Below are 14,995 nucleotides of genomic sequence, written 5' to 3' on the forward strand. Positions count from 1 at the left end.
TATGAAATACATATATATGAACTGCGGTTATGAAACGTATATGTGCACGATCCTTCGCAGTAAAGCACTATTTAAGCAATAGTGAAAATCAGACCTGAAAAAAATTTCAGGCCTGTACGGGATTCGAACCACTGACCTCTGCGATACTATTGCAGCGCTCTACCAATTGAGCTAACAAGCCAACTGGGAGCAGGCCATCAAATTAACTCGACATAAACCCGTAGCTGATAAATCAAACAACAAACATATGAAATACATATATATGAACTGCGGTTATGAAACGTATATGTGCACGATCCTTCGCAGTAAAGCACTATTTAAGCAATAGTGAAAATCAGACCTGAAAAAAATTTCAGGCCTGTACGGGATTCGAACCACTGACCTCTGCGATACTATTGCAGCGCTCTACCAATTGAGCTAACAAGCCTGATTTTCACTATTGCTTAAATAGTGCTTTACTGCGAAGGATCGTGCACATATACGTTTCATAACCGCAGTTCATATATATGTATTTCATATGTTTGTTGTTTGATTTATCATCTATGGGTTTATGTCGAATTAATTTGATGGCCTGCTCCCAGTTGGCTTGTTAGCTCAATTGGTAGAGCGCTGCACTAGTATCGCAGAGGTCAGTGGTTCGAATCCCGTATAGGCCTGAAATTTTTTTCAGGTCTCATTTTCACTATTGCTTAAATAGTGCTTTACTGCGAAGGATCGTGCACATATACGTTTCATAACCGCAGTTCATATATATGTATTTTATATGTTTGTTGTTTGATTTATCATCTACGGGTTTATGTCGAATTAATTTGATGGCCTGCTCCCAGTTGGCTTGTTAGCTCAATTGGTAGAGCGCTGCACTAGTATCGCAGAGGTCAGTGGTTCGAATCCCGTACAGGCCTGAAATTTTTTTCAGGTGTGATTTTCAAAATAATTTTATGTTTGTAAACTATATGCTTTTTGTCCTTCATGGAAATGTCAAGGACAATTAGAGTTTCTTCTTAGGATATGAATGCAAAATGTAGCCTTCATAGAATGTAATCTTAGAATATAGTTTAAGCCCGATTAATTGTTATTTCAAAATTTCCTAATTAATTTGAGCTCAATCATTTGTTTTCTCTTCCTTTCCACCATTGATATATTATTCTCATTTTAGGGACTGCATTCGATTTAGTATGCTACTACATAACTGTAGGTAGAGTATATGTTATCAAGACCAAAGAAAAAAAAATTCAACTGAAAGTGCGTTTGAAAATATATTATCCTAATTAATGTTTGGTGTTTTCTGTCAAACCTGCTAGTGCCTCTTGTTTTATAATCTCTCACAAACTTTACCTATATTTCTCCCTTAATTAAGATCACTAGAAAAGATTTTTCAGTTTCTAAAACAGGGTCACAAAACTGGATGTTTGGTAGATTTCTAAGAACAAAAACCAAGTATTTGGATTGATTGAGCCATTAGGGAAACAAATAGTTGATACTCAATTGCAGTTAATGATGCAGTAAATAAAGAAAATTTGATAAAAAAAAATTATTTCACATTTTATACCACAAACTATATAGGTCTTTCAGGGAAACTCAGATCGAAATGGAATCGTAACCAACAGTCTTGAGGAATTTTCAATTGCAAGGATTATTCGCTTTGAGCCAACAGCATATCATGCTTGGAAGGTTCTGAGAGTGGAAGTTTATGGAGTTCTTTTAACTAAAGGTATTTATTTTTTCAGCTCTTGTTTTTATCTCCCCTTGAAATGAAAATGAAGTTGTTATTATTAACATCCCTTGTGGAAGGCAAAATTAGGTACTTTTACAGTGCTAAAGGCAATCGATGATACTGATAGAGCCTTAGTCAGGTGAGAGTTTTTTTCGGTGTTGAAAAAATCCGTATCAGATCACAGACCAGATCACGAATTGAATTGCAGAACAGATTGTGGAACGGATCATGGACTGGATCAGGCGGGGATCTGATGATGAAATAGACCACACAAGATTTTTGCCAATCAGTCTAATTCTTAAATTGTTATGTATCTAGTCACACCTGGGAATAGTTTTAAACTTTTCTGAGAAAATGACGGAGAAAAAATTTTAAACCGAAACTTGAAAGGAAAACTTTTTAGTCAAAGGAGTTGAAAGTTGAAAACATTAAAAAGCAGTGAGAACTGTCAAAGTACAAAATTTGAGACCAATCAGATCATGGATTGGATCAAGGAAAAATCTGAAAAAATAAATAAATGCAATGAAAAGCTAATGAATTATGAACATGGAAAAGAAGCATGTGAGGTGATATTTATAAAAAGAGACACAATCAGTGACTCTGATGAAATGATACATATATACCTTTTGCTTGCCTTCATCCATGGCAGCACTGTACAACTGACGTACTGACCTCAACACAGCTGTGAAAGTGACTGGATAAGGTTTTGAGGAGACAGTTTTGAATTTTAGACCTGCATGACCATCAGATTGTTTGGTTATGACCACCTTTTGTTTTTGGTTCAACCTAAATTGCCACAAATGCACTTTTCTGAGATCTTGAGGGTTCTCATTCTGTTAAATTGAATGAAGTTCAACATATTGTATTATCTATACCAGGTATGATATGATACATTTGTACCATATTGTGGGATCCAATAGATTAGTCTAAAATTGTGTTAAGAATCTTCACAACTTATACCCTCATGAGGAAGGAACATCTGTTTCGGCACACAGCCCCCGTACTCCCTGAGTCGCTGAACTCCTCTGAACATTTAAAGCGCTATCTAAGCTCGCTATGATGGTTTATTTCTGGCATTGTTTATTTTAGTTCCATCACAACCCCCTACTTCCTTCAGATTGGCTGCAATTTCTTCTACCAGTATCACAGCTTCCTGGCAGCTACCACCAATCTTTGCTAGACAAGGAATTATCACAGGGTTTAAACTGTTCTACAAAAAGAAAGTTTGTGGTGGATCAGCAACAACCTTGACTATAATTGGAAATGGATCAATACGAAGTAGCAATGTCACTGGGCTTGATAAGTACACAGAATATGAATTTCAAGTCCTGGCATATACAGTTGATGGTGATGGACCGAAGAGCCCTGTTGAGGTGAAGACAACAAAGGGAGATGGTATGTGATAGATAGCGAAAAAAACAATTAGCCAAATTGAAGGAACATGCATCCACCTGAGACAAGCACTTGGTATGATCTAGAGGCCTCTACTGTGTCCATTTCCCAGGCCTCAGCTGCCAAAGCTCTTAAAAACAGGCATGAGCCCTATTCCTGGCCAGGGGTCTGTTCCATGTAATGTTTCAAATAATTTTTTTTTTCAACTTATAGGAGAATGTGTTGAGTTTGATCTAGGAATGGAGGGTGGAAAAATTCCAGACAGTAGAATAACTGCTTCTTCTTCCAGCACACCAGCAGAGAATGGTCGACTAAACTATGCATTGGGAGCATCATGGTGTGCAGGAACAAGTGACACTAACCCATATCTACAGATTGATCTACAGACACTTCATATCATCTGTGCTGTGTCTACTCAAGGGAATTCTCAGGCAGATCAGTGGGTGAAGACCTATAAACTACTATTATCCACAAATGGGACAACTTGGATGGACTATAGGGAAGGAGGACAAGTTAAGGTATGACGTGTGGACTGGTTGAGAATTATACCTCATCTTGCTCTAATCACTGTGCATGTGGTTTTGATATTAGTGAGGCATTTATCTTTGCATGGCCATCAAAGAATTTCTTGATGTATCACACAACAAAAGGATAGGAGGAAATGTTGTACAGTTACATTATTTGGTCAGTAAAACTTCAACAATAACTGACTGCCCAGACACCATGAATATCATGAATTTTGGCATGTCGAATGAATAATTTTTTTTATAAAGCAATTGGTATTTTGCAAGTCCAAATTTGCTGTCAGGCCAGGGAATGGGGGGGGGGGATAATCTTTAGCGAAAAAATGGAGATGGAACCTACCAAATTTTTTAACCACATTTAGTTTGTCAACTTTGATAAGAAAAATGTAGCCACCTTACAAGCATATAAACCATTGTGTTAAAGAATACAGCAAGTTGTAAATTAATGATGCAGATTAGTTTCATCCTGATAGTGTTTCAATTGTCACATTGTGTGATGTATGTGGAAAAGAGAGCTCTGTGATGAGTTATGACTGTTTGTGATTTTTCTAAGGTTTTAGTGGGAAATGAGGACAGAAACTCAAAAGTCAAACATATTCTGTATGGAGTGTTAACGAGATATGTACGATTCCTGCCACAAACACACCAGGGTGGGGTGTGTATGAGAACAGAGGTATTTGGGGTAAATCAAAAGTCAAGTAAGTTTAGTAAAAAAGTTTGTGTAAAATATGTTGCACACTCTCTTAATCTTTTCCTTGCATATTTCACAGTTATCTATTTTAATTTATAAACAAAGGCTCCAAATCTGGATAAGTAGTTTTCTGATGCAAACACTCTTCACCACTCATTTGGTTATTTAGCAAACATCTGGGCTAAATTTTCTTTGAAATTTTTCTATCCCTATTCTTTTATACTTCTGTAGTAATATCCTGTAGATTGTTATTATGAGTTATTTATTTGATTGCAGTGAATTATCTACAATTTTGAAAAACATGGAGGTCAAATTTGAATTATTATCTTGCAGTATGTAACATACAGGCCATTGGGTTGGCCAGCAGTGGTTGGATTCCAGATGACAGTTTCTCAACCAGTTCGATATTTAGTAGCGGTTATGCAGCTAAATATGGTCGCCTTAATGGAACAAGGGTATGGAAACCTAACACTACAACTGATCCAAATGACTACCTACAAATTGACTTACTCTATGAGTATGTTATCTGTGCTGTAGCTACTCAAGGAAATCCACCATCCCAATCATCAGCTCTAGAATGGACCACACAGTACAAACTAAGATTTTCGCTCAATGGTACCACATTTTTTCCTTATAAAGAAAATAACATTGACAAGGTAACGGTATGTCATGCTCTCATACACAAGTGTTCATAACAACCAATTAACAGTTCTGGTAAATAACAGCAGAGTGGCTTATACATGATTACCGTAAAATCTCACACAAAATTTTAAAACAATTTACTAAACATTATCCACAATTTGTTTCTGTTGCTTACATTTAACATATCGAAATAATTATTACTTTTTAGAGTCAGTATAGAGCCATTTAATATAGAGCCATTTTTTCCAATGGCTAACTATACTGCTTTCATACACACAGATGTATACATAAACAAATATATACATAGATAAATCTGTTTTCAAAAAGGCTACAATTTGAAAACATGTATTTAATATAATTACCTTTTCTTTTTTCATTAAAAAGGTGCTGTTCTATGCATGTATATTTCGCATCAAAGGAACGATACCTTTCTTGTTATTTTGACAGCAGCTATTGTATATTCCTTTATTTCATATATATTTTTAAAATATCAACGGTTTTTTGAAAACTTTTGTATGTATAATTTTTGCAATAACTGTTAAAATTCTCGCGCATTCATTGGTTGAGAGTCATTGTCAATATGGTTCTATAGACGATAAAAATGAAGTAATGTGTAACACAACGCTCAACAATCCTCCCAAAGTCGGCAAAAGAATTTCTTTCGTTAAAAAGTCGCAAATTTCTAAGGGTGTGAGTCATTGTTCAAATCAGAAGTTGATTTCTGATTTGAACAATGATCTGCGCAATTTCAAAAGGAATGCGACCAATGGGTCGAATATTCAAATAATCAACCATTATTGCATTCTTGAGACAACTAGCGGGTTCAATTAACGAATATTCCTTACTGTAATCCTGAGGGGTATGCCTCACCTGGTTTGACTTTAACCAAACAAGTTTTATTACCATTATATTACTTTTTGTATCACATGCTTCAGGTCTTCCGCGGAAATTCAGGAAAAACTGACACAGTGAAAAACAGTCTCGAGGAATTTGCAAGCACAAAGTTTATCCGCTTTCAGCCAACAGCATATCATAAATACAAGGCTCTGAGAGTGGAAGTTTATGGAGTACCTCTGACTAGAGGTATTTATTAGCTCTATAGTTTCTCCACCCCCATCCTGATACAAAAGTCACAATAACACAATAACAAGTTAAATATTCTGTATTATTTATTGTGCTTTGGTTGAATGAGAATAATTTAAGTACCGGTATAGCCTATGTAGGTTTAGAGCTGGCATAAAATGATTTTAAAATTAAGACTTATCAGTTCTGGTCTCGGCCCAAAATAGTACATCCATTATGGAGGGAAGCTGTAGGTTTTCCTTCAACCAAACAAGGCAAAGTTAACCATGCCAGACTTGCACAGAATATGATTGAAAATGGACTTGTTGCACTATTTTAGGATGATTCCCTCCTTTTTTTTGCATTTTTAAATGAGATGTTATTGGCAGATAGGTCTGATAGGACATGGCTTCCTGTTCCAAAGCTTTCCAGAAACTTAAAGCTGTCATGGAAGAGAGGAAGTTGGTCTGTGTAAATTTTTCTGGAATGGCTGAATGGCAGTTGCTGTGTTGATAATTAATATTCAAAAGTCATGTGCTTTGATAATTTGGTAAAACAGCTACAAATAGGTGGGAAAGTTTATCGTTAGCAAGTCACTGCACGTGATTTATCATCTATCCTTTGGTATGTCACTAGGCGTATGAATAATTATTGTTAACGAGTTTTTGAATGAATTTGAACCCAGGCAAATAAAACTAAACCAGATTATATATGCTGACATTGGAGTTCTTTATTGTAAACATCGAAAACAAAATAATGCTGGAGATGGCTGTAAAATGCTGAAGCATTTTTCATTCAGGAACCTCTTACGTTGCCTTTGCGACAGACTAATAAGCTGATGCCAGGACTAACGTCTTTACACTCAATGTTTAAGGAAAAGTCTATCACATATATGAATAGAGTCACCACTCCTAATCATCCTTCATTCTGATAGGAATGTCCCATGCTCATTAAGTTTATTACAATGGTCGATTGGGTGTATCTTTCTAAATTCCACATCAATTTCCACTAAGCATGGAGGTACACATTTTATATTTTATTTTCTCTTTATTTCAGTTCCATCAAAACCTCCTACTACTTTCAAGTTGACTGCAAGCTCTTCTACGAGCATCAAAGCTTCCTGGCAGTTACCACCAGTCTTTGCCAGACATGCAAGAAACATAACAGGGTTTAAACTGTTCTGCAAAAAAAAAGGTTCTGGAGGGTCGGCAGCAACCTTGACTGTTAGGGGGGGATCAACATTAAATAGACTTGTCACCGGGCTTGATTATTACACAGAATATGAATTTCAAGTGTTGGCGTTCACTTCTGCTGGGGATGGACCAAAAAGTTCTATAGAGGTGGAAAGGACAATGGAAGATGGTATGTGAGGGATAAAGAAGAGTGATGATGTAATTTCTACATTTATAGTTTGCTGTATGTTCATCAAGCGAGTGTGATGAATAGGTGACCGAAAGTATAAACAACCAGTACTATCAAAATGAAACAAAACAGCAATAATATTTATGTGACAAGTAAGGGTTTAATATCAAGTATTTAAGAAATTTTAAAGCAAAAATTATCAAAACACTGTTCAATTACAGCTCCTTCACAACCTCCATCTAACTTCACCGTCTCTGCAACCTCGTCTACAAGTGTAACAGGATCGTGGCAATTACCGCCTGGAAATTCGAGAAATGGAATAATTAAAGGATTCAAACTCTTTTACAAAAGGAAAGACTCCTCAGGATTAGGAACAATCCTTCCTATCAACAATGAATCAAGTTTAAACATAAATGTTACTGGTCTTGACAAGTACACAGAATATGAATTTCAAGTGTTGGCCTTCACTTCTGTTGGGGATGGACCAAAGAGCTCCGTGGTTGTTGAGAGAACAAAAGAAGATGGTTAGAACAGCTATTTGTTTTATCTTCTAAAAGTGTCACTACTATTTATTAAAAAGCCAGATTTGTTTTCAGTACAGTTTTCTCAATTTAAGCGAAAAATGAAAATATAATTGAGTGTACCCTATGAGTTTGGTGATGGGAATTGCCATAATTTGACAGAATGGTAAAGTAGTTATTTGAACGTAGTTAACATTATGCATGCATTTTCATTGTCCATTAAAGCATTATATTATTTCATAATGAAATTGTGTATGCAGGAGAATTTTAAGTTTGTTCCTGAATTTCGCGAAAAAGAAAGCAATAAAGAAACAAACAAATAGCACTGATATTCTGAGTCAAATTTGTGTTCCCACGTGAAGACACATCCTAGAAATAGAAGTGATATTATTTGATTGGTCCCTAATGCTTATGTTAAGACCCCTTTCGAAAATGACATATTTTAAAAAAACGTTTCATGCCAAATACCCTCAGTAAGTAGCCCAATGAAAAACGCATTATCAAATTGTACCAACACTCGACTGGAGTCAGTAAATTATGTAAAAAAGCCAATTTTTCTTAATGTAAGTGTAATATTAAGCACCCGTTAGTTTAAAAGGGGAAAAACGATTGGCAGATTGTGATGATTATATGTAAATGGACGATTAATCATTTGTTCCATGATGTGGAGTCAGTCATCAGACAATCCATACGATTGATAGCCTAGCTGTCTCTACATCGTGAGACAAGTGAGTAAACGTTAATTTATCTAAAAAAGCATGATGAACAATAACATTTTACTTTGTAAAATAGTGCTTGTATTTGTTGTTATGATTATCATCATTTTTGTAATGTTACTTTTCATTAACAGTTCCTTCACAGCCTCCTAGTGGCTTTAATCTTACTGCAACCTCTCCTACCAGTATAACAGCATCCTGGCAGTTACCACCAGAACACTACAGAAATGGAATAATCAGAGGATTTAAATTGCTCTACAAAAAGAAAGGCGCTTCAGGGTCAGGAAGTGTGCAGCACATTAACAATCAGACAACTCTCACTCAAGATGTCACTGGGCTTGATAAGTTCACAGAATATGAATTTCAAATATTGGCCTTCACTTCTGTTGGGAATGGACCAAAAAGTACAGCTATTTTTGAGAAAACAAAAGAGGCTGGTAAGAAAGAGGATTCTATCTAATTCCCATTTCTATGAATCTCAAAAAACCATAGATGCCACAAATGTCCTAGAACGTCATTCAGTTTTAAAGAAGAGGTCTGCCATTCATGAGAAAACTTATTTGTTGTTTGTCTAGTCTGTGATGTGAAAGATCTGAACACAATTATAATCCCAAACATAGACTTTCATTTCAGGTGTTTATGTTAAAGTATGCACGCTGCAAACTCTGTAAATCTCAACTGATTTATTTATGACCAAATAAGGAATATACGTAAAATGACAAGTGACGTAACATATCGTAACATCTCCCTTCTTTTGGAGTAAGCTAACTTCCGAACGAAAACTCTATAAACATAAATCAAACGTGACTGTCCAGGTCGAAAAAGAGTTAACTAAAATAAAAATTAGAAACAAAACAAAACAGAACAAATGGAACTTGGTACAGGACTTTAAGTCAGGAGTCCTTATTAAAGTTGTTGCCCGGTAGTCAGTTTTTCTAATATAGACACTTCGAGTTCTCTTGAGCTGTAGTCTAGTTTCATATGATAAACTACGCAACAAAGTCATTGAACCTCAAGGATGGCTTTACAACTCGGGTACGCGATTTCTTCAAAGGAACAGTTTGTGATGGCATTGTTGGTTTCGGGTCACGATTAGCTGACTTGACATCTTGCTTTGAAGGCTAGTTTACGCTCTTTGCAAGCTGGCTATCACTGCTCTCAACTGGTTTGGGTTGTTCAGCTGGTCGTGTAGCTGGCTTCAGTAATTCCCGATTTCGACGGAATACTTGGTTGTCTGAACTAGTTTTTACTTCATAGGACCTGTCTGATAGCTTCTTGGTGCAGGTACCTGATTTCCAGCTTTGATTCTTGGTGCCACTCTTACCTCTTACCCAACATGTAATTCTGGTAGGGAGCGTGATATGCAATCATGGTACCAATTGGCCTTTTGCCTTTTCAACTTTAGCTTTGCATTCACATTTTCTGGAATCTTAGGGAACAGTAAGTTAGAAGCTGTAGGTAGTAAGGTTCTAGTTCGTCTAGACATCAATCTCTGTGCAGGGCTATTTTCCCTGAACTCTGTTGGTGTGTTGCGTTGGTCCAATAGGCCTAACCACGGGTCTTTGTTGTCTTTGAGAGCTTTTCTGAAAAAAGACTTGACAATTTTCACAGCAGACTCTGCCTTTCCGTTGGATTTGTGATGATGTGGTGAAGAGGACACGTGAGTGAACTCCCAACCAACTGAAAACTTACGGAACTCGTGGCTTGTAAACTGAGGAGCGTTGTCAGTAGTTAGTGTATCTGGAATGCCATGTCAGCTGAATTGTTCCTTAAAAAATTCAATCACGGAACCAGAAGTGTTTTCCTCCAATCTCTGTACTTCTAGGAAATCTGAGTAGTAGTCAACGAGCACTATGTATTTTTTGCCATGAAGTTTGAACTGGTCAACGGCTACTCGACCCCACGGGCGGTCAGGAAGCTCATGGCTCTGCATTGGAAGCTTCTGATTCTTGACTTGAAATTCGTTGCAAATTGAACATTGTTTGATTAGGTCATTCACCTCTGCATTCATACCAGGCCAGAATACAGCGTCTCTAGCTTTGCGCAGGGAAACTTCTACTCCTAAATGGCTGGAATGAATTCTGGATTTGACTTCAGGTTTCAGTAACCTAGGGATGACTACTCTTGAGCCTTTGAAAGGAACACCATTGTGAACTGATAGCTCATCGTGGTAAGACCAATACTCCCGTATCTGGATTGGTACCTGATCTTTCTGCATTGGCCATCCGGTCAGAATTGTGGTTTTTAGTGTCTGCAGAGTATCATCATGACTTGTGCTACTTTGCAATTGATTCAATCGTTCTGGCATGACCTTCAGGGTTTGCATAGGGTCAAGGCTCTCCAGCTCTAAGAAAAATACTTGAAAAGATTCTTCTGGCTCAGAAGTTTCATGTTGTGCGGCTCTAGACAAATGGTCGGCTAAGAGCATTTGGGATCCAGGCTTGTACTTAACGGTCAAGTTGAATCGTTGTAGCCTGAGAAGCATTCTTTGAAGGTGGCATGGAGCTGATAATAGAGACTTCTTGAATATTGACTCAAGAGGCTTGTGGTCAGTTTCGACTGAAATCTGCTCTCTGCGTGCTTGGTGTTGATTGAATCTTTCACAAGCGAAGACTATTCCTAGACATTCTTTCTCTATAGTTGCATAGCTTTGTTCTATTGGTGAGAGAGTTCTGAACGCGAAGGCGACTGGCTGTCCATTTTGAAGAAGGACTGCGCCAAGGCCTTTAATACTGGCATCCGTCTGAATAGTTACCTCTTCTTCTATGCTGTAGAATTTAAGGACCGGGTGTTGAGTAAGCACCCATCTGGTTTCAGTCCATCCCTTGAAATCACACGACCCATGAATTTAACTTCTGCCTGTCGAAGCTTAACTTTGTTCTTGTTGAGTTTCAGATGTACTTGTTTGGCTCTTTCAAGTAGGCGGACCACATTCTGATCATTATTAAGAAGGGCTTCTGAGTGGTTTTCACCATAGCCAACAACAAGAATATTGTCTCTGATGACTTTCACACCAGGTAGGTTGGCGATACATTCTTGTAGTCTGCTTTCAAAGACTTCTGGGGCTAGATTTATACCAAATGGCATTCTTAAGTAACGGTATCCTCCTAGGGGTGTCCAGAAAGTGGTTAGTCTACTGCTCTCTTGGTCAAGGCCAACTTGATAGAATCCATCTTTTGCATCGAATGAGCTAAAGATTCTGGCTTTGTTGAGGTCTGGTAACAGCTCTTCCAACGTTGGCATTTCAAATTTGGGGCATTGTATGGCACGGTTCAGGTCTTTTGGGTGCAGACAGATTCGAATCTTCTGAGGTTTGGCAACTATTAACATACTGCTGATCCACTCTGAGGGTTCTACCGCTTTCTTGATAATGCCTTTCTCCTCCAACTCTAGAATCTTGTTCTTAACTTCTTTTTGTAGTGCAACTGGCACGCAACGAGGGGAATGTTGCACTGGTTTAAAATTCGGGTCAACCATAATCTTCGCATCTCCAATATGGCCTAATCTGGTGAATACTTCATGATACGTGGTCAACAGTTCTTCCTTTGACAGAGATTTTTGTGGTGGGGTCTCACTCATCTGACGTACATTCTCGGGAACGCTGACATTTAGGAGAATGAGTTGCAACTTTTCACAGGTTTCAGCTGATAGCAAGGGCTTACACTTGTATTTTATTACTTGAAACTTCAGAATCTGTCGTCTGCCATGGTATCTGACATGTAAGTCGCACTCACCAACGGGCTTTAAAGTTGTACCGCCAAAAGAGCTTCAGCTTAACTGAGGAGGTGTTCATGGGTGGGTCTCCTAACTGTGTGATAGCTGAGAGGTCATCCCAGCTCATTACATTACATGTAGCTCCAGTGTGTAATTGACATGCCAAGGTTGTAGTCTTGCAGTAAATGTAGTCTTCTTTAGCTGATTTGCAGAATTCTATATCTGCAAGCCACTGTTTTGCTTTAGTCTGGACTAGAGACAGTTTCCACTTGCAAACAGCTTTCATCCAAACTGTCGTCCTCGTCTTCTTCGAAATGTTGTACCTTCTTTGATGATCGGCAAACAGACGTAAAATGGCGTATTTTTTGATACTTGCTGCACTTTTTGTTGAACGTGGGACACTCTGTTCCTCTTTCATGACGTTGTTCACGACCACAATACTTACAGGTCGGTTTGGAAAATCCTTCCGATTTCTTTTTTTCAGATACCTTCGCTGAATTTGACGATCTTCCTTCATCTCTCTTACTACGACTTCCGTAGCGGATTTTTTTGTCGCTGAACTTCTTTACATCTTCTTACTTGTTGTCTCCAGCGCCTTCTATCGTCTTGATTTGCAGCGAAGCGAATTCACTCGTAGTGCACATTGGAATGGCTTTCTTCAAGTTCAAGGATTTTTCTCTCAAGAGTCTTACCTTATCACCTTGATTCTTTAAGCCAATGACGAGCCTGTCCCTTATAAGTTGGTCTGTAAGTGCACCGTATTCACAGGTCGCGGCTAATTTTCTTAAACGTGTGACATAACTTTGAATGGTTTCTTCGCTTTGCTGCACACATGTATTAAAAACATACCGTTCGTATACTAAATTTCTGGTGGGCTTGAAGTAGTTTTCCAATGCTTCTAAAAATTTGTCGATTTTCTTCTTGTCTTCCTCTGAAAGGTTTAGGTTGAGTAATATCTGAAGGCATTCTCTGCCCATTGATGAACGCAAAGTCGCTAAACGGACTTATTCTTCTCGTTTGTCTAGGCCTGTTGCTATTTCGTAGTCGCACCATTGCTGCTTGAAAAAGTCCCAGTTGCCAGTAACTTCACCGTGACACTTCATAGGACTTGGTAGCGGAAAATTAGATGAGATAACTTGAGGATAAATTGAGGCTGCCCATGACGGTGCGGCGATGTGCGCGCCCGACTCCACGTGGTCATTGTCTGACGGCATCTTGAGTGTTTTTTTGTTTTTTTTACACTTTGAGTCCGCAAATCTCTTTCAAGTTACGGGCAATAGAAGAAAATAGCCTCAGCAAGGTACCTTCGACGAGTAATTTGCGAAAAAAAAATGCCGAGTCGTCAAAAAATTAATTTTTGTCCTGACACCATGTTAAAGTATGCACGGTGCAAGCTCTGTCAATCTCAACTGATTTATTTATGACCAAATAAGGAATATACGTAAAGTGACAAGTGACGTAACTTATCGTAACAGTTTATGGTCTCCTGAGTTTTATAGAAAGACACCTACCCTTGTATCTGCATGGCTATTAAAGTTGTTACAACGTATGGCCAATTGTTCAATTTCATGTTCAGGCTATAGTAGAATACCATGCGAGTGGGGTGTTGGCACTTTTTAAAGTGATGAATAAGGAAAGTAATACCAAAATTCACTTTAAATTTTCCTATGTTATGGCAATCAGGTTTAGTAGATTTTAAATTTGTTTCAAACAGTCGAACCTGGATAGCATACATTGCTTAAACTTGCAATGTGGTATTTTTGTGATAGCAAGCATAATTCTTGTCTGCTGGAAATATTTTATTACCTACACTAGGATTATCACTTTCCTGTGAAGGTATCTTAATCAAGCATGCGCATTATTTTATTTCATTTACAACTCGGACGTCTCAGGTCTGAATTTGCTGCATTCTTAGGAAGGCACTGATTTCTGGATAAAGACTTCTAGGTTAAAACTTCCGGTCAAATGCACATCGTCTAGCTATCAGAAAAAGCGACACTTTGTCTGATCCATTAATTAAAGATAAATGTGTACTAGTTAAAAAATGACTTCTTAATCGCAGCTCCTTCACGACCTCCCTCTCAGTTTGTTGTCAGTGTGGACTCTTCAACTAGTATTACAGCATCATGGCAGCTACCATGGGAAGACTCTAGACATGGAATCATCAAAGGATTTAAACTGTTCTATAAAAAGAAAGACTCAGGCCCAGAAATTTCCTTGACTATTGACAATGGAAACACATCAACAAGAGTTACCATGCTTGATAAATTCACTGAATATGAATTTCAAGTGTTGGCCTTTACTTCTGCTGGTGATGGACCAAACAGTTCGACTGTTCTTAGGACAACAATGGAAGATGGTGAGAATCAGAAGTGCTGTAACCAACATTTAAATCAACGGAAACATCACAATTGCTGACATAAAGCTGATGTTCTTTATTGATCTGTGGTGCTGGCTTTCAAAATGTGGAATCTAGGCTCAAATACTGGACCTTGTCTGTTTAATTAGATTTGTCACTTTGTTGTAATGTTATGAGATCGTCCTCGTCGTTATGCATTGTTTCCATCTTCATACAAACCTATATTTATCCCTTTTTAGATTATCCCTAAGAAAGAGCCAATTCCTGTGTCCCTCACAAAAGGTGGCGGTATATCCTT

The 14,995-nt window shown here is 37.8% G+C and overlaps 1 protein-coding gene across 1 annotated transcript in view; it reads left to right on the top strand.

Annotated features, from left to right (window-relative positions):
• Positions 1-14,995, top strand: part of LOC111323973 (protein sidekick-2) — a 33,701-nt gene that overhangs the window by 6,702 nt on the left and 12,004 nt on the right. The window contains exons 5-14 of the mRNA XM_088739146.1: positions 1,564-1,711; positions 2,804-3,109; positions 3,320-3,624; positions 4,184-4,328; positions 4,655-4,977; positions 5,899-6,046; positions 7,082-7,387; positions 7,609-7,911; positions 8,759-9,061; positions 14,401-14,697. Coding sequence (XP_088595272.1) covers positions 1,564-1,711; positions 2,804-3,109; positions 3,320-3,624; positions 4,184-4,328; positions 4,655-4,977; positions 5,899-6,046; positions 7,082-7,387; positions 7,609-7,911; positions 8,759-9,061; positions 14,401-14,697 — 2,584 coding nt within the window. The remainder of the gene's footprint in view (positions 1-1,563; positions 1,712-2,803; positions 3,110-3,319; positions 3,625-4,183; positions 4,329-4,654; positions 4,978-5,898; positions 6,047-7,081; positions 7,388-7,608; positions 7,912-8,758; positions 9,062-14,400; positions 14,698-14,995) is intronic.

This window comes from Stylophora pistillata, chromosome 11 (genome assembly GCF_964205215.1).
Source record: "Stylophora pistillata chromosome 11, jaStyPist1.2, whole genome shotgun sequence".
Lineage (NCBI taxonomy): Eukaryota > Metazoa > Cnidaria > Anthozoa > Scleractinia > Pocilloporidae > Stylophora > Stylophora pistillata.